Source organism: Oncorhynchus clarkii, chromosome 6, assembly GCF_045791955.1.
Source record: "Oncorhynchus clarkii lewisi isolate Uvic-CL-2024 chromosome 6, UVic_Ocla_1.0, whole genome shotgun sequence".
NCBI classification, from domain to species: Eukaryota; Metazoa; Chordata; class Actinopteri; order Salmoniformes; family Salmonidae; genus Oncorhynchus; species Oncorhynchus clarkii.
The window spans coordinates 68,099,770-68,119,741 of record NC_092152.1 but is presented as its reverse complement, the minus strand read 5'-3'; the positions used below and the strand labels follow the sequence as shown (position 1 = coordinate 68,119,741).

General features: G+C 41.7%; 1 protein-coding gene across 2 annotated transcripts; it reads right to left on the bottom strand.

The window, feature by feature from the left end:
• Positions 1-175: 175 nt before the first annotated feature.
• On the bottom strand, positions 176-19,796 carry LOC139411521 (differentially expressed in FDCP 8 homolog). Of its 2 annotated transcripts, XM_071157986.1 has the most exons (12): positions 19,603-19,796; positions 16,669-16,791; positions 14,629-14,726; positions 14,254-14,403; positions 10,159-10,300; positions 9,650-9,814; positions 8,845-8,972; positions 7,855-7,968; positions 7,255-7,335; positions 2,017-2,157; positions 1,761-1,870; positions 176-1,467 (listed from the first exon to the last, which is right to left on the bottom strand). In XM_071157986.1, exons 2-12 carry the CDS (start codon positions 16,775-16,777, stop codon positions 1,374-1,376), a joined length of 1,332 nt encoding a protein of 443 aa, XP_071014087.1. In that variant the 5' UTR covers positions 16,778-16,791; positions 19,603-19,796; the 3' UTR covers positions 176-1,373. The 2 variants fall into 2 exon arrangements, with proteins under 2 accessions (XP_071014087.1, XP_071014088.1); XM_071157987.1 differs by lacking the exons at positions 16,669-16,791; positions 19,603-19,796 and adding an exon at positions 15,908-16,113.
• Between the last annotated feature and the right edge of the window lie 176 nt (positions 19,797-19,972).

The following is a 19,972-nucleotide window of genomic DNA, read 5'->3' as shown; positions in this document are numbered from 1 at the left end:
CGATCAGATAGAAACAATCCCTCATTCCTTTTTAAATACAGTTTGTTGGTACACTGTTCAAAACAGCATTCAGTATGGCCAAGGTACACAGTAACATATGCATTAGCCTCTGCCACAGGCCTGGAGCATAGAGCTACATTGGCAAAAGCTGCCACAACGTCAGCTAAAACACTCCTCACAACATAGAATTTATTAATACATTATTCATGCTCAACTTCACATGATCTTACAATTCATGTTAATATCTGGATTTTCACTAACACATGGAACATTACACTTGCATGTTATGAAGATCATTATGTAGAGAAAAACATAACACAGCCAAATACTCATTATTTTAAAACAAATAATTTGTCAACATCATCATGCTCATGTCCCCAGAAGTATCATTCGTCAGCTTTCTCATCTCTGAAAATAATGTGCCATACCTTGATGCGGGCTGCAAAACCCCTCACAAAATACTGTAAATAGATCACTTGATCAATGGGTAAATGCACACAGTGTTCAATTGGAATTCCAAATATGTCAGCATACAGTGTGTACACTTAAGATATAGTTAATCAGCACATCATAATGAGCTCTCCTTCACTTTACTCTCTTGACATTGTTTACATGGCTGCCCAATAATTCTACTGTAAAAAAAGTACTAGATTAAAGTTCCCTAAGACATAACATACCACATGTTCTCTTAAGTGTTTCAGGGAGATAATTCTGTGGTGTTCAAATAAACAATAAAAAAAACATTTTAGTGTCATTGTCCATCATGTAACGCATTGTTTCACAACAGTGGGGTGAAATACCTCATGCCCATAGGGAGGAAGTCTTGAAGAGCTACGACCTAACCTCATTAAAATACCTGTCTCGTTATCGATGTCAGTTAAGGCCTGGAGGTGAATGGTAGTTTTGTTAAATTTATTTGTTAAGATTAATTTGGAATTTAACACCTACTTCAAGGTAGTTAAAGATATTTGATTGTTAAGAGGTAAAGACAATTATGTGACTCACATTGCAATTCATGCCTGCAACATGATGCCCATACAGTACTCTCTCACAGTAACACACAAACTGTACAACATTGGTTAAGTGCTCAGGGATGCGTTACTGTGGGCTATACAGTGCAGCCAGTCTCAGAGTATCACACTTCATTACCGGATCATATAAAACTCTAGTATCCTGCTACCATCTTCCGTAGTCCACTGAACTGGAACAAAGTAACTTAACATCCCCACAAAACAACAGAGAGAGAGAGAGCAAGAGGGAAAGCTAGTCATGTTTGTGTCATAAAAATGTCTTGATGGTCCTCAACATAAGAAAAAGTGACATGGCCACTCCCACAGGTTGTCCGTCACAGTGACAGGCTTAGATCGACAGGGCTACTTGTCTTTCGGATCCGGCGGATCGTCGTGCTTGCGTTCGGTCATCCGGGCACATTTCGGGCAAGTTGTGGAATTGTCATAGAAACAGTCCCTAAAGAGAAACAGCACACAGGGAAAAAGGCAAGTGTCAACCAATCACTGATATTATACATGAACACTACATATGTCTGATAAACGTGTCTGCCAGTGGAGGCTGGTGGAAGGAGCTATAGGAGGACTGACTCAATGTAATGGCTGGAATGGAATAAATGCAACAGAGTCAAACATGTGGTTTCCTTATATATGATGTGTTTGTAATGGATGGAATGGAACAGTATCAATGAGCTCATCTTCCTATAGCTCCACCAATCAGCCTCACCTGTTGTCTACAGATAGGGGACTGACCTGTGGAAGACAGCAGAGCAGTCGTGGCACACTGAGGTGTGGCTGTCAAACGGGAACAGGATGTCTCCCTCCTTACACAGCTCACACATAAAGCCTTTGGCTTGGCACCGCTGGAGAGGGCAAAAGACAGGGCACACGTCAGTATCACAGGTCTCTACAGCTCAGTAAAACATCTGCCTGCTCAACTGGTTTTCTCCCCAGAATGATTCCTGTTCTTCCTCACCTTTGTGATAGACAAGTACAGTATAAAACTCACGTCACAGTCGAGTTTGATGTGCTTGGCAAAGGTAGTGTGGATCTCTGTGAGAGAGCAGCTGAGTCTGCCACTAGAGATGTCAATCAAATCCTGCAGCGAGTACATGTCATTGTTCTCCACAAAGTGCTGGCGATCATGGAGCTAAGAGAGGACGGGAGATTCAAATACAGTGGGGCAAAAAAGTATTTAGTCAGCCACCAATTGTTCAAGTTCTCCCACTTAAAAAGATGAGGCCTGTAATTTTCATCATAGGTACACTTCAACTATGACAGACAAAATGAGAAGAAAAAAATCCAGAAAATCACATTGTAGGACTTTTTATGAATTTATTTGCAAATTATGGTGGAAAATAAGTATTTGGTCACCTACAAACAAGCAAGATTTCTGGCTCTCACAGACCTGTAACTTCTTCTTTAAGAGGCTCCTCTGTCCTCCACTCGTTACCTGTATTAATGGCACCTGTTTGAACTTGTTATCAGTATAAAAGACACCTGTCCACAACCTCAAACAGTCACACTCCAAACTCCACTATGGCCAAGACCAAAGAGCTGTCAAAGGACACCAGAAACAAAATTGTAGACCTGCACCAGGCTGGGAAGACTGAATCTGCAATAGGTAAGCAGCTTGGTTTGAAGAAATCAACTGTGGGAGCAATTATTAGGAAATGGAAGACATACAAGACCACTGATAATCTCCCTCGATCTGGGGCTACACGCAAGATCTCACCCCGTGGGGTCAAAATGCTCACAAGAACAGTGATCAAAAATCCCAGAACCACACGGGGGGACCTAGTGAATGACCTGCAGAGAGCTGGGACCAAAGTAACAAAGCCTACCATCAGTAACACACTACGCCGACAGGGACTCAAATCCTGCAGTGCCAGACGTGTCCCCCTGCTTAAGCCAGTACATGTCCAGGCCCGTCTGAAGTTTGCTAGAGAGCATTTGGATGATCCAGAAGAGGATTGGGAGAATGGCATATGGCCAGATGAAACCAAAACAGAACTTTTTGGGTAAAAACTCAACTTGTCGTGTTTGGAGGACAAAGAATGCTGAGTTGCATTCAAATAACACCATACCTACTGTGAAGCATGGAGGTGGAAGCATCATGCTTTGGGGCTGTTTTTCTGCAAAGGGACCAGGACGACTGATCCGTGTAAAGGAAAGAATGAATGGGACCATGTATTGTGAGATTTTGAGTGAAAACCTCCTTCCATCAGCAAGGGCATTGAAGATGAAACGTGGCTGGGTCTTTCAGCATGACAATGATCCCAAACACACCGCCCGGGCAACGAAGGAGTGGCTTCGTAAGAAGCATTTCAAGGTCCTGGAGTGGCCTAGCCAGTCTCCAGATCTCAACCCCATAGAAAATCTTTGGAGGGAGTTGAAAGTCCGTGTTGCCCAGCAACAGCCCCAAAACACCACTGCTCTAGAGGAGATCTGCATTGAGGAATGGGCCAAAACACCAGCAACAGTGTGTGAAAACCTTGTGAAGACTTACAGAAAACGTTTGACCTCTGTCATTGCCAACAAAGGGTATATAACAAAGTATTGAGATAAACTTTTGTTATTGACCAAATACATATTTTCCACCATAATTTGCAAATAAATGAATTAAAAATCCTACAATGTGATTTTATGGATTTTTTCTCTCTCATTTTGTCTGTCATAGTTGAAGTGTACCTATGATGAAAATTACAGGCCTCTCTCATCTTTTAAAGTGGGAGAACTTGCACAATTGGTGGCTGACTAAATACTTTTTTGCCCCACTGTATATAGAGAGAGAGGGACCTGACACATTTCCATATCCATTAAATGAGGTTGACTGACTTTAAACCAACAGAATGTTAATTCACATAATGTAATAACTAAAAGCATTGCCTGAAATTTGAGCACCTTTCCCTGTAAAAACAAACCCTTACTTGGGACAATATTTTCATATGCATGTTTCATTTGCATTCGAACTAGAACAATCCCCTCTTGTGCTGTATGTATCATATACCATAACTGCTCACAACTAAGCAGACACACACACACACACACACACACACACACACACACACGTTGGAGTCATTAAAACTCGTTTTTCAGCCACTCCACAAATTTCTTGTTAGCAAACTATAGTTTTGGCAAGTCGGTCCGGACATCTACTTTGTGCATGACACAAGTAAATTTTCCAACAATTGTTTACAGACAGATTATTTCACTGTATCACAATTCTAGTGGGTCAGAAGTTAACAAAACACTAAGTTGACTGTGCCTTTAAACAACTTGGAAAATTCCAGAAAACTATGTCATGGCATAAGAAGCTTCTGATAGGCTAATTGACATCATTTGACTCAAATGGAGGTGTACCTGTGGATGTATTTCAAGGCCTACCTTCAAACTTAGTGCCTCTTTGCTTGACATCATGGGAAAATCAAAAGAAAATCAGCCAAAAAAAAACAGACCTCAACAAGTCTGGTTCATCCTTGGGAGCAATTTTCAAACGCCTGAAGGTAACACGTTCATCTGTACAAACAATAGTAGACAAGTATTAACACCATGGGACCACGCAGCCGTCATACCGCTCAGGAAGGAGACGTGTTCTGTCTCCTAAAGATGAACGTACTTTGGCGCGAAAAGTGTAAATCAATCCCAGAACAGCAGCAAAGGACCTTTTGAAGATGCTGGAGGTAACAGGTACAAAAGTATCTATATCCACAGTAAAACAAGTCCCATATCGACATAACCTGAAAGGCCGCTTAGCAAGGAAGACCGCCATAAAAAAGCCAGACTACGGTTTGTGACTGCACATGGGGAAAAATATCGTACTTTTTGGAGAAATGTCCTCTGGTCTGATGAAACAAAAATGGAACTGTTTGGCCATAATGACCATCGTTATGTTTGGAGGAAAAAGAGGGAAGCTTGCAAGCTGAAGAACACCATCCCAACCGTGAAGCACGGGGGTGGCAGCATCATGTTGTGGGGGTGCTTTGCTGCAAGAGGGACTGGTGCACTTCACAAAATAGATGGCATCATGAGATGCTAGTAGATATATTAAAGCAACATCTCAAGACATCAGTCAGAAAGTTAAAGCTTGGTCGCAAATGGGTCTTCCAAACGGACAATGACCCCAAGCATACTTCCAAAGTTGTGGCAAAATGGCTTAAGGACAACAAAGTCAAGGTATTGGAGAGGCCATCACAAAGCCCTGACATCAATCCCATAGAAAATTTGTGGGCAGAACTGAAAAAGCATGTGCGAGCAAGGAGGCCTACAAACCTGACTCAGTTACACCAGCTCTGTCAGGAGGAATGGACCAAAATTCACCCAAATAATTGTGGGAAGCTTGTGGAAGGCTACCCGAAACGTTTGACCCAAGTTAAACAATTTAAAGGCAATGCTACCAAATACTAATTGAGTGTATGTAAACTTCTGACCCACTGGGAATGTGATGAAATAAATAAAAGCTGAAATAAATCACTCTCTACTATTATCCTGACATTAAAAATAAAGTGGTGATCCTAAATGACCTAAGACAGTGCATTTTTACTAGGACTAAATGTCAGGCATTGTGAAAAAACTGAGTTTAAATGTATTTGGCTAATGTGTATATAAACTTCCGACTTCAACTGTGCATATCTACTTCCATTTCCCCGTACCCTTGAACATCGACTCAGTACTGTGGATTCATGTACACTGAACAAAAATAAAAAGCAAATTGCAACAATTTCAAATGTTTTACTGAGTTACAGTTCATAAGGAAATCAGTCAATGGCTGTGCGAAAAACGCTGGATATTGGCGGGAACTGGAAAATACTGTTGTACACGTCGATCCAGAGCAACCCAAACATGCTCAACAGGTGACATGTCTGGTGAGTATGAAGGCCATGGACTGGAACATTTTCAGCCTCCAGGAATTGTGTACAGATCCCTGCAACATGGGGCTGTGCATTATGCTGAACCATGAGGTGATGGCAGTAGATGAATGGCACGACAATGGGCCTCAGGCTCTCGTCATGGTATCTCTGTGCATTCAAACTGCCATAGATAAAATGCAATTGTGCTCATTGTCTGTAGCTTATTCCTTCCCATACCATAACCCCACCAGCAAACCACTCACCCAATCGACACCACACACACTACACTGTCTGCCATCTGCCCGGTACAATTGAAACCGGGATTCATCTGTGAAGAGCACACTTCTCCAGCGTGCCAGTGGCTATTGAAATCGGTTACGATGCCAAACTGCAATCAGGTCAAGACCATGGTGAGGACGTTGAGCATGCAGTTGAGCTTCCCTAAGACGGTTTGAGAGTTTGTGCAGAAATTCTTCTGTTATGCAAACCCACAGTTTCATCAGTTGTCCGGGTGGCTAGTCTCAGATGATCGCAGATGAACGTGGAGGTCCTGGGCTTGCGTAGTTACATGTGGTCTGCGGTTGTGAGGCCAGTTGGACATACTGCCAAATTCTCTAAAACAATGACTTATGGTAGAGAAATTAACAGGTGACATTCCTGCTGTCAGCATGCCAATTGCACACTCTCTCAAAACTTGAGACATCTCTGGCATTGTGTTGTGTAACAAAACTGCACATTTTAGAGTGGCCTTTTATTATCCCCAGTACAAGGCGCACCTGTGTAATATTCATGCTGTTTAATCAGCTTCTTGATATGCCACACTTGTCAGGTGGATGGATTAACTTGGCAAAAGATAAATACTTCCTAACACATTCATGCACAGCATTTGAGAGAAATACGCATATGGATATCATACATATGGATATGTGCACATGGACAATATACTACAATGTAGAAAATGGTAAAAATAAAGAAAAACCCTTGAATAAGTAGGTGTTCTAAAACTTTTGAACGGTAGTGTATATTTATTTTCTTTATTGTATTCTGCATTGTTGGGAAGGGCCCGTAAGTAAACATTTTATTTAGTCTACATCTGTTATTTACGAAGCATGTCACATTTTAAACTTGATATGATTCTTATATCAGCATGTTATTAATAAAAGGCCAGAGAGTGGCGCTGTTGCAGCACATACTGAGCCATGACATCAGCAAAAATGGGTTCCTCTGGGTTGTTTAACAATACTGCTGCAAGACCCTTATGCAAGGCACTGGACGCAAATGCAATGTCCTTTATACAGAGATTGGAATGTGATATTTATGTGATGCTATGGCTGTGGTGAAGATGTCGTGGAGGTGTTGGGATGATGTTGTGTTGATATTGCGGGGATGTTGCTGACCTGCAGTAGCAGCCGTGCCTCCATGGCCTCCTTACAGGTGATGAAGTAGGGCTTCATCAGTAGGATGTCCTGACGGAGCTTCTGCAGGAAGGAACACATTCACACACTAGCCATTAGTCACACCCTGATTCCATAGGCCAATGTCAGACACAACATGTTCTATGGGAAATCGCTTTTGAATGTGAATATTTCTAATTTCATGAAACTATCTGATGAAGCTAGTTCTTTTATATACCATAAACAAGTGTTTTTCTTCTCTGGCCCGACAATCTCCCCAATGACAGAAAGAGCTGTCTATCTCCCTCAGTATTCTAATCCCTCACCACAAAACACACTGGCACAAATAGAACCGCTGACTGGTGAGAATGTCCTGAAAACAAAAGCCTGGCCTACTGTGTGATAGTACAGACAAGGAAGAGCTCCCAAAACAAGTTCTATAGCAAACCCAGACTTCATCCCAGTTTATATGGAGTGGAGATGGAGTGCAAGACAAAACCAAAAACTGTACAAAAAGACAAAACCACATTTGAATGAATTTATGTCACAAACATTCAGTACACACTATTCATGCAGAGTCCCTGTTGCTGATATGTCACCTACCCTGATCTCCACTAGTTCCTCCACAAAGTTGAAGAGCAGTGGGTTGACCTCCCTCAGTTTCAGTACAGGCCGGGGTATCATCAGGGCCAGGTAACGCATGGAGGAACGACATACCTGACCAGAGAGCAGGGGACACACTGTTAGAGATAGAACTGCACAGAATGAAAATAGTCAAACACAGACGCTAAGAAAACAGTGTTTTAATGTGTTCTGTCTCCATGTGATACACTGTGATAGGGTTATATTCTCTCAACATCATAGGATCATTCTTATTCCCGGCTTCAGGCCTGGTTCTTCAGTGATTTTTATCCATTACACGGTCACCAAAGGAAACAGAGGTGCATTCTCTTACCAGCTGCTCATCATGTAATATAAGGTAGAGTTTGTTGAAGTTCCTGGTTGTGTAAACATCATGTAATATAAGGTAGAGTTTGTTGAAGTTCCTGGTAGTGTAAACATCATGTAATATAATGTAGAGTTTGTTGAAGTTCCTGGTAGTGTAAACATCATGTAATATAAGGTAGAGTTAGTTGAAGTTCCTGCTTGTGTAAACATCACGTAATATAATGTAGAGTTTGTTGAAGTTCCTGGTAGTGTAAACACCATGTAATATAAGGTAGAGTTAGTTGAAGTTCCTGCTTGTGTAAACATCATGTAATATAAGGTAGAGTTAGTTGAAGTTCCTGCTTGTGTAAACATCATGTAATATAAGGTAGAGTTAGTTGAAGTTCCTGGTTGTGTAAACATCATGTAATATAAGGTAGAGTTTGTTGAAGTTCCTGGTAGTGTAAACATCATGTAATATAAGGTAGAGTTAGTTGAAGTTCCTGCTTGTGTAAACATCACGTAATATAAGGTAGAGTTAGTTGAAGTTCCTGCTTGTGTAAACATCACGTAATATAAGGTAGAGTTTGTTGAAGTTCCTGCTTGTGTAAAAAATCTATATTGATAAAGGAAAAACAGTGTGCTATTAGCGTCTCTCTTTGGTACCTTGCGTGGCTCAAACTCCCAGTTGTGGATGACGCGTGCAGGGATGACAGCGGTGTCATTCCAGTGGCAGGTGCTGCAGTAGTACTGGCCCGTGTAGTCACACTGCCTGGCCTCGCTGGGCACGCCCCCTACAGGACAACACAACACAGTGAAGAGCATTGCAGCATGGGGCTCCTAGAGCGATAATGACACCACGCCACACAACTCTCACTGACATAACGGTCTCAGAGACAACTCACTGATCATGCAACTAACACTGTCACACAACACTCACTGACACATCCCGGAACAAATATTTTCCTAACCACAACATAATTCAACTCTTAATGAGATACTACAACTCAGCATAGCTTTTGATTTACATTCAACATCTCCCAGGGAGGAGAACCCTGGCAAGTAACTATTGCTGTAACTTTTAATGATCACATTATACTATCAAAGCTGATTTAACTCTCCAAGCTCGATGTGAGTGCATTAGATTAGCGGGCTGAGTTAAGCACCATCTGTTCTATTAGCATAGAGAGTGGATGAGTGACTGTGCTCTAGCTAAATCTCTTTAGATCCCCACAGAGAAGCACTTACTGGGCTCCAGGTTTACCTTGTACAGTACAGTAGGTTTAGTCACATTAGTCTGTGAGAGGAGAAGAATGTCCACACAGCCCATTGACCCAGAGGTTAGGCATTGCTTTTAGAACTGTGATTGTGTTAAAACAACAAGGGTCCATAGACATCATGCCCATATATTTCAATTTGTGTTGACTGCTAATTGGCTATCAAGTCGGTCTCATAAAGGCTGAACACTCACTTAGTGACACAGGCATGCGGCACTCAGCACAACGGTAGTCCTGCCGGTCCAGCCCGATCTCTGGGCAGATGCTTAGCTCGTACTCTGACTGGTGACTGACCTTTGACCTCACGCAGGACTTGTTGATGAGGTTCAAGCACTTGCTATGGCAACGGTAGTAACATCCTGCGAGAGGGACAGGGGGACAGAGATATTAGTCAACAGCTAAGTACCGTTTTAAAATTCAATGTGACTTAAGATTCTGGAGAGAAAGTTGGCCATACGGTACACCAATTCAATTTCTCTCTCCAACTCAATTAATTCACCAGGGCCAACGTCGACCAATAGAGGAGAATAGAAGGTTTCAGGAGGGCAGTGTTGCCTAGCAACTAACGCTGTTCAGTTTTGGTTGCTTAGCAATGCTCTCTCTTTTATAGTTTACCCAAGTTCAGCCATACAGCTGTAACCGTTCAGTGTCCATGAGGTTTTACCACTGAGAACATTTTGACTTAGTTTTAATGCACTCTTACCTGTGCAGGTGTACCAGGTCTGGATGAGGCCCCAGATGATAGTGCTGCACTTATCACACGTCTGTTTCACACTCTTGCTCTTCTCCTTGGAGAAACGATGCTCCAATAGTACCCTCAGGTTTGGCTCATCCTCTTCAGGGTCCTGTTGAGTGACAAGGAGCAGAGTCAATCAGAACACAGCATTGTGTCAGAGACCTACACTATAGTCTCTGTTATTAATCAACTGGACGAGTTCACTGCAGCACTTTCAACCCACTCATTCTCACAGTGTGTGAATGACACCAAAACAACCCATATTTTAAACAATTCAGGCAATCCCAGCAGAATCCAGACACTGCAAGGGCTATACGGGTGGTTTCAAATGGTTTTTTAAAAGTTCAAATGTGACAACCACAGCGAGAGACTGACATAACATGGACACGAAGACCAAAACAAGACGTACATTGCCTTTAGAAAGTATTCACACCCCTTCGACATATTCCACATTTTGTGGTTACAGCCGGAATTAAAAATGGATTCAATTGATTTTTTCCCCTCTCCCCCATCTAAAGACAATACCCCATAATGACAAAGTGAAAACATGTTTTAGAAGGTTTTGCAAATGTATTGAAAATAAAATACAGAATTCTCTAATTTACATAAGTATTCAGACCCCCGAGTCAATACATGTTAGAATCACCTTTTTCAGCGATTACAGCTGTGAGTCTTTCTGAGTAAGTCTAAGCACCTTGCACACTTGGCTTGTACATTATTTGCCCCATTATTCTTTTTAAAATTCTTCAAGCTCAATAAAGTTGGTTGTTGATCATCGCTAGACAGCCATTTTCAAGTTTTGCCATAGATTTTCAAGCTGATTTAAGTCAAAACTAACTTGGCCACTCTAGAATATTCAATGTCATCTTGGTAAACAACTCCAGTGTATATTTGGCCTGTGTTAGGTTATTGTCCTGCTGAAAGACAAATTTGGCTCCCATTGTCTGTTGGAAAGCAGACTGAACCAGGTTTTCCTCTAGGATATTGCCTGTGCTTAGCTCTATACCATTTATTTTTATCCCCCCCCCCCCAAAAAAACTCAGTCTTTGCCGATGACAAGTATACCCATAGCATGATGCAGCCACCACCATGATTGAAAATATATAGAGTGGTATTCAGTGATGTGTTGTGTTTGCCCCAAACATAACACTTTGTATTCTGTGCATGAAGTTAATTTCTTAGCCACATGTTTTGCAGTTTTACTTTAGTGCCTTATTGCAAACAGGATGCATATTTTGGAATATTATTTTTCCGTACAGGCGTCCCTTCTTTTCACTCTGGCATTTAGGTTAGTATTGTAGAGTAGCTACAATGTTGTTGATCCATCTTCAGTTTACTCCTGTCACAGCCTTTAAACCAGTGGTTCTTAACCTTGTTGGAGGTACTGAACCCCACCAGTTTCATATGCGCATTCACCGAACCCTTCTTAATTGGAAAAATAAAATGATTTTTTCAAATTCAAAACAGGTATATATTTGACTGGTGCACAAAATGAACCAACATGCATCAACATCACTGTGTTCAAAGAACAAAATCATCAAAATCTAAGTGCGTGGCAATTGCTTGCTTCAGTTCCGCGGGTACAGAAATGTCTCCGATTCCAGATACATCTTCGATCTTACTTACACAGTCGTCCAGCAGGGGAAAGTTTGCGAAGTTATTGTTCTCTGTTCGTCGTTTCCATAACGGTAGCCTTTTTTGAAAAGCCTTCAGGTTTTCCTTTGCTTCGATGATGTTGACTCCACCGCCCTGCATCTTTTGATTGAGATGATTGAGAGCTGCGAAGATATCGGCCATGTACGCTAAAATGAGAATGAACTCAGAATTTTTGAAGCAATCTGCATGGCAATGTTGGTGCTCTTGCAAAAACAGGGCTAATTCCACATGCATGGCAAAAACACGATTCAGCACCTGTCCCCGGGATAACCACCGAACTATAGAATGGTACAGAAGTACCTCGAATTCAGAGCCCATTTCTTTACACAGCTCACTGAAGATGCAATGCCGCAGAGCACTAGTTCGCACATAGTTCACGCATTCCACTACAATTTGTAATACTTCTGCCAGTTTTGGAGGCAAGGTTTTTGTTGCCAACGCATGCCTGTGCAGAATACAATGCGTAACAATGATGTGTGGTGCATCGGCTTTCACTAGCGCACCAAAACCAGACTTTCTTCCCAGCATGACTGGAGCTCCGTCCGAACAAACTGCAGAAACCATATCCCACGAAAGATTGTTGTCTTTGAAGAATTCATCCACAAGTTTCTTCACATCGGCTGCCTTAGTTGTTGTTGTAAGAGGCTTACAAAATAAAAAATCGTCCTTTATCACGTCGTCTTTCACATAGCGCACGAATACAGCAAGCTGGCTTAGATTGGAAACGTCTGTGGTCTCGTCCAGTTGAAGGCTGAATTTTGCCGGGCTTGAAATCAGATCTGCAACTACTTGAGCCAAGATGTCGTTGCTCATGTCCTCTATTCTGTCGCTGATGGTGTCATTTGAAAGAGGAATTTGGGATAACTTAACTTCAGCCTCTTTTCCCAGCATGATATTCGCCATCTTCAACACAGCTGGTTTTATGAGTGTTTCACCAATGGTGTGTGGTTTGCCCTGCTTTTCGATCAGGTAAGCAACTTCGTACGATGCTGTGAGGATCGGTTTGTTGATGGGTACAAAGCCGAGAACAGGCAGAGTAGCCTTTTCATCGAATTTGTCTCTCTTCACCTTGAATTCAGCGAGTGTTGTGTTCTTGTATTTTCCATCTCCATGCAGCTTAAGGAAGTGTTCTCTTAGTTTTGCCGGTGCTAGACTAGAATTTCTCAACTTGGCATTGCAAATCATGCAGTTAGGACACTGACTCCCATCACGTTCCGTTATACATGTGAATCCATATTGTACATATTCGTCCGACCACTTTCTTTTTTTTGCTCGACATAGTAAGTATGAAGGGATTAAAATATTAAGAAAGAAATCACAAGACGTACCATCACGACAGTCACAAGTCGACTACTGAGCACACCAAATTCCCTGCAGCACAGATAGGCCTAGCGATGTAGCGTGATCACATGCAGCCAATGATGGCCAAGCGGAGCGTGTCATCACGAATCATATGAATCGGAAGTGTGTCTTGACCTCCGCCGAACCCCTGAGACTGACTCACCGAACCCCTGGGGTTCGATCGAACCCAGGTTAAGAACCACTGCTTTAAACTCTAACTGGTGGAATGGTGGAATCCCTGAGCGGTTTCCTTCTTCTCCGGCAACAGAGTGGCTGAGTTTATTGATATGCCATTCAAAGTGCAATTAATAAGTTTACCATGCTCAAAGAGATATTTCAATGTCTGCTTTTTTTTACTCAATTAGGTGCCCTTCTTTGCGAGGCATTGGAAAACCTTGCTGGTCTTTGTGGTTGAATCTGTGTTTGAAATTCATTGCTCGACTGAGGGACCTTACAGTTAATTGTCAGTGTGGGATACAGAGCTGAGGTAGTCATTCGAAAATAATGTTAAACACTATTATTGCAGACTATTATTGAGTCCATGCAACTTATGTGACTTGTTAAGCAAATGTTTACTCCTGAACTTATTTAGGCTTGCCATAACAAAGGGGTTGAATACTTGACTCAAGACATTTCAGCTTTTCATTTTTATTTAAGTTGTAAACATTTCTAAAAACATAATTCCACTTTGACATTATGGGATATTGTGTGTAGGCCAGTGACACAAAATCTCAATTTAATACATTTTAAATTCAGGCTGGAAAACAACTAAATGTGAAAAAGTCAAGGGGTGACTACTTTCTGAAGGCACTGTATGCTACACAGTAATATTGTATTGACATTTCCAGAGGTAGTGAATGATTTGTGAATGGCTTTCATGCATACACAGTGCATACACAGTTCATGTTCACAAGTAAGTGCTCTGACTCTTCTACATTGGTTGACTCTTCTTACGTAGATATGACTACTGCCATCTACCTACCATGACTAATTCCTTACCCCCTTAACTCATGGCCTCTGGGCAGTTCAATACTTCCCTCTACCTCCCCTCTCCCCTGGTCTTACATTGAGCTCCTGTAGTTTGAGGCGTAGGTGGATGAGTTTGACCACAGTGTCCTTCTGTCTCTCTGAATGCTCAGGCAGCTCCAGGATTAATCTCTTACACTCCTCTATGGCCATCTTCAGCTGCTCAATGTCCGACGCTACAAACGAGCCCTGCACGGGGACATATAGTAAAAACACACAAACACACATAAGTCCATGCATGACCAGACACCAAGTCTCACATTAACACATACTGATTGCCATTTAAACTGCACATAGACAGACAAGTGTATCCATCACAGTTGTGTTTTCACTAAGAATTACTTTTCATGCAACCACACCGACTAGTCAGTGGTTCACTAACATCCAAAATGGACGTATAAGGATTGTTCTTACGACAGGACGAGAGAAGTGGTCCTCTGCCAGTCCCAGGTCCATGGCTCGGTCCAAACTCTGGTTTCTGCTCTTAGAGGAGAAGAGCTCAGGTCTCAGCTCTGAGGAAAGACAGACAAGAAGTACTGTAAGCATTGTTCTCTCACACACACACAACCTTTTACAGAACACACATTTGTCTAAAAGGAGTTTCACCCTCTGAATGGATAAAGCAGTCACAAGATACTGTTTTTATACAAATATGTGCTCTGTTTAAAACCAAAGGGAAACTGCCTTTGAAGTGCTAAAGGTCGCTAGGTAACAGACTTAAACCTATACAAACTCAAGATTAACAGGCAGATATGATTCATCTAACAGTCCCACTGTACAGATGTGGGTATGGATGTGGGCCAGGCATCAGCTTACGCTCCCACAATTTACACCTCACCTGTTGGATTTAACAAAGGCTATCGTCCCTGATTTGCAATAATCTTATTCTTCTTCGTAAAATTATTTGGGAAACGTTTATGCTACTTCATTAAAGGGTTTGACAACAAAGAATTTAGAATTATAGTACAAAGGCAAGTCATGGCAGATAGGAGCTTTATTCTCTGACACCAACTCAAATGTGGGTTGCTGTATTATCAGACTAATCACACAGATCAAAGCAATCTGACAATCTGATGAAGAAAGTTCTCCTTGGTTTAGCTCGGCTCCCAACTTCAGCACCAGAGCATACACAGTTCAGCTCGCCAGTCTTTAAATCAAAGGGAGTGCTAGTAGGCCTGGGGGGCATGTAAACTAATCAAATATTTAAAGCCTTAGAGGAACCAGAGAGAGGCTTTAAGCCATTTTGTGTGGTTTTGTGCCAGGGTACCAGACATTGGCTGAGGGCTAGCCTCTTTGAAACTCTAAGCTTCTACATCTCCAAAGACCACTTCCTGATAAAAAGCTGCTTCCCAAAGCTTTTACTTTTGGCTGTAACAGACGCCCCAACACAGTAAGAAATTGATCAATTAGGCCTAAAGATCACGAGGGACAAGATTCTCCTCCTATCATCATAAAAAAAAAATATATATATTATGAAAATACAGAGATGCTACATGACATGTGCTATTACATCAGCAGTTAGCCTGGACCCTCGGCAATAAGCATTTTGGATGTCTAACAACTGACTAATAGATAGACCTAGAGCAAGAACATATCATTACAAACAACGTTCAGCAGGTAGTAGTCTCAAGGTAGCCCGTATCAAGTAAACCCATACCTAATCTCACTATCTAGGCCTGCATATTGTTTGTACCTGCATACACCTCAGATGACATCATGGTAGCGAGAGACAAGACATCCTGAGTCGCTGGCTGCCAGAAAGTGCTGGAGAGGCAGACAGATGCAGCTGAAGCCTAGACAGTGTTCTAGTGAACTAGGCTAAGTGTAGGCATATGATTACAGGAATCGTTCTGAACCACAGTACCACCTAATGCTCCTGTCTCAGTTCCTCTCATTACTTTTGGCCCATAACTACAGATCCAGGGTCAGTTGATGTTCTTGATGAGCTCATAATGGTTAGGGCGCTGTTGCAAGAGTGGTACTAAATCAGATATTAAGCAACAGAGATATGGAAAGGACAGCAGCCTTCTTCCTCTTTCAGTCTATGCTGTTGTTTAGCTGTACAGTCAGTCACATCATTTCAAAATGTATAGATTGTTCCATCGCTTGCAGACTATAGTTCTGCAGACAAAGCTTGCTCTGGTACCGGTTGCAGCACTAAACTTGCAGATGCAGACTGGCTGCACAGACAACATGAACTGACTTCCCATCAGGCTACTGCACTACTCCATCTTCCATAAGAGACTGCTGCAGTGTCATCAGGTTGCCGGCTCATCCATTCTCCAGGCCTTTGCTGAGATGAGTAAAACACACAGAATCTGCCTCTGCATTCTCTTTTCATCACATGGCAATCACATTCAGCACAGGTGTTAGTTCATTTCACATTCTATAACACATGTATATTGGGACCCATCAATGAACTAGGCTCCTATTCAACCCGCCAGTCACACTCACCATCTCGAGAGGGGGTTTTACCCCCTGGGGGGCCGCCCTCCTCCTCACCCCGATCAAAGGGGTTGAGGCGGGCTTGGCGAAAAGAAGCAGGTCTCTCATGATATTCCATCTCACCGGCTACATCTGTGGAAGACACACAACACATGGTCAGTCATGAACCAGAAGGACGAGAGACACATGGACTAGGCTACGTTCCACCAAGCCAAGCCTCAAGAGAAGGGGGGGGTCAATCTCGCTCTAACTTGACACTCCCTCAAGGACAGAGTGGTTATTTTCTATCCAGTCAATATGGCTGTACTGCCATTTATTGCTTTGTAATTTGATCCTGTGAGTGTTGATCTTCCATGTTTTATAGATGAAGGTGAGCTACCATAAGCATGAGGATATGGGTACAGAGAATTGGTACTCAGGCATGGTTGATATGCCATATTATGATGTCTTGTAGGGATCAGATAGACACATCTAATATGCATTATCATAGACACATAACCTTAGCAGTCATCAGAACTGCAGGATCAGCTCAGATGAGCGACTGCACTGTCTGAAAACAAGCAAGACTCCCATTAAAAGTAATAGTTTAGAGGGTTGTCACTGTTTTTGCTTTGACTTATAGCCTAAACATGTCCTCAAATACTATATTTTATTATTTTACATGCATTTAGAAGCTATTTTACCAGAGGTGGACCAAGTCACTATTATTCGAGCGTCAAGTCACAAGATGAGCCTTAAGTCGAGTCCCAAGTAGAACAGTTCAAGACTCGAGTCAAGTCCAAGTCGTGCATTCTAAGAGCAAGTCAAGTCCAAGTCGTGCATTCTAAGAGCAAGTCAAGTCCAAGTCGTGCATTCTAAGAGCAAGTCAAGTCCAGTCACAAGTTTAAGTCAAGTCTCAAGTAAAAAAAATAACTATACATGCAAACGCCTTGTCCAACTACAAATCTTTGTCTATCTATTGAGCTACCAGACAGCCCTTTCCATTATTTTGCTACAACACATTTTGACTAGTCTATGTAATAGTAAAATAGGGACCTTGTAGCAGTCATAAGGGCAAGACATCAGCTGAAGACACGTCAACGTGCTCAGAATGTAGACTTATTTACACGTCTTGGTAATCCAATGGTGAAAGCCAGATCATACAAAATATATGAGGAGATTTACCAAATATACACAGGCAATAGCCCAAAAGAAATAGCTTCTGTATCAGGCTTAACCTGTCCTATCTGAATGGACACAGGTCGAGGGCAAGACTGTACACCCTCCCCCCTGAGAAACCAAATCTAACAGAAGCTCAAACAGGTAGGCCTACATAATATAAGCGCTTGGCCCCCAAGACCATACAATTACCCAATTGGCAATTACAACCAATAAACTGGTTCTACAATGTAAAAGGACATTTCCACATCCATTGGTACATTCGTCTTAATCAGACTTAATGATTATTCATGATATTTCAACCCCATGCATACATGGAACAATAATATGTTCACACACAACAAACATGACAGTCATAGGACACAGACACACAGAACCCCGACATAACCCAGGGAATATGAACAAAGGAAACCATACATTGAATTTAATAAACAGAACTTCTACTTCATGAGTCTTACGAACGTTAATGTGCACTACACATATTGCGCCAACTCAGAGTAAGAAATGGTTGGCTAAATGAAATGGTATCGATCGTATGTTTATCAAACCAGAAACAGAAATCTCTACGTGTTGCAATAAACGGTATGAATATAGAATGATGAAACTTTAGCAATTATTGTAGTATTTGATGGAATATATATTTACCTCATAGGGCATATGCATTTAAACGTGTGAAAGCAACAGCAAACATTTTAACAACAGGAAAAAAGCTGAGGCTAGAGCCGCGCAGGAGGCTATGGTGCGTCTTCGCCACAGTAATAATTCATTTTAACAACAAATTCCAAATGCCAGCTTCATAAGTAAATTACCAATTTCAAGCAATTGTTACTAACCAAAACACCAGTAGGCATTTGATCATAAGTGTTGCCCCGTTGCTGGTGAGTTTACAAAGTAAACCGTTAATATTCTTGATCACCACATTTTTTTGGAGCTGCATATTTATCGTCTCTTTTGCGCTACAAATCATCAATCTCTTCGCTAGCTCACCCAACCTGTGTTGATTGACAGTTTGCTGGTCCGATCAGTGTGCCGAGTGTGCGTTTCACTAGCCAATCTGTTGCAGGTTTTTTGCAAGGGCGATGCTGCGGCTACTGTCTCTGGCTACGTGTAGAAATCAATCCACAGTATAATCTGTGCCACAAAATATTACAAACCTGGCCAGATCATTTTAATTCATAAATCTCATGTCAAAGTCGAGTGCTGATGCTCCAAGTCATTTTCCTTTTCTATCAAGTCATCAAATTTCATCAAGTCATGTGACTGGAGTCCACAACTCTGCTTTATACAAAAAATTGGTATACAACCTGTATAGTTCCAATACAATATTTTAGGTTGACAATAATTATATTAAACAATTTGATATCACATGCCATACTTTTATTTTGCTGCATAACTAAAATCCGGAGTATGCCTCTACTGCCATGTATTCAATTTAGACTGTTTTGGATATCTCCCTGGCCAATATGGCTGCCATATCACTCCATTCTGGAACGTCAAGGGTTTCTGACAATATCCCTCTATCTAGTAATTTAATAGTATCTCAACTAGCTAGTTAGATAACGTTACCTACAAAACAAAAGGGTAGCACGTAAGAAGAGTTTTAAAACATTGGAAGACTTGCATGAGCCAAGTAGCCAGTAACTATAAACGGCCATGTTATCAACAATGTTAGCTGTGAAAACTAAAATCACTGTAAATATGAATAGCCAGCTTGCTAGTAAAACAGTCGTTAGCTTAGCTAGCTAGCCTACTTGCTAGCTAACATTCCCTAGACAGTTTACTTACCCCATTGTCCACCTTCAAACAACAAGATTTCATCCGTATATTATTGATGTTGGACACTTTGAACGCTGTGCAATCAGTTTTCTTCGCAAAAATATCCTGTATCCTCTGGTTCTCTGTCATCACCATCACACAGCATGATTCCAATGTTTTTCTCTGTCAGCGCAGGAATACTTCTTTGCAGCGATACCTCGCGGGAAATTTATGTAACAACAACCATGACTGGTGTTTTGCTGGCAAAAGTGGTATGCACTTGATGCATGCGTACATGATACAACATTCATAAATCAACCTGGATATCGTGGCATTTTGTTTCTTGAATCACTAGCTCTGTCTCAACGCCTCAAAAAAAGATCTACACAAAATCTGAGTA

Bases quoted from the DNA above. Each gene is read 5' to 3' on its own strand.
- LOC139411521 (XM_071157986.1), bottom strand. From the start codon at position 16,777: ATGGAATATCATGAGAGACCTGCTTCTTTTCGCCAAGCCCGCCTCAAC. The intron at 10,301-14,253 runs GTAAGACCAGGG...GTCACTCAACAG, and splicing joins TCAAACTACAGGAGCTCAAT to GACCCTGAAGAGGATGAGCC. The intron at 2,158-7,254 runs GTCAGCAACATC...GTCCTCTCTTAG, and splicing joins AGGCACGGCTGCTACTGCAG to CTCCATGATCGCCAGCACTT.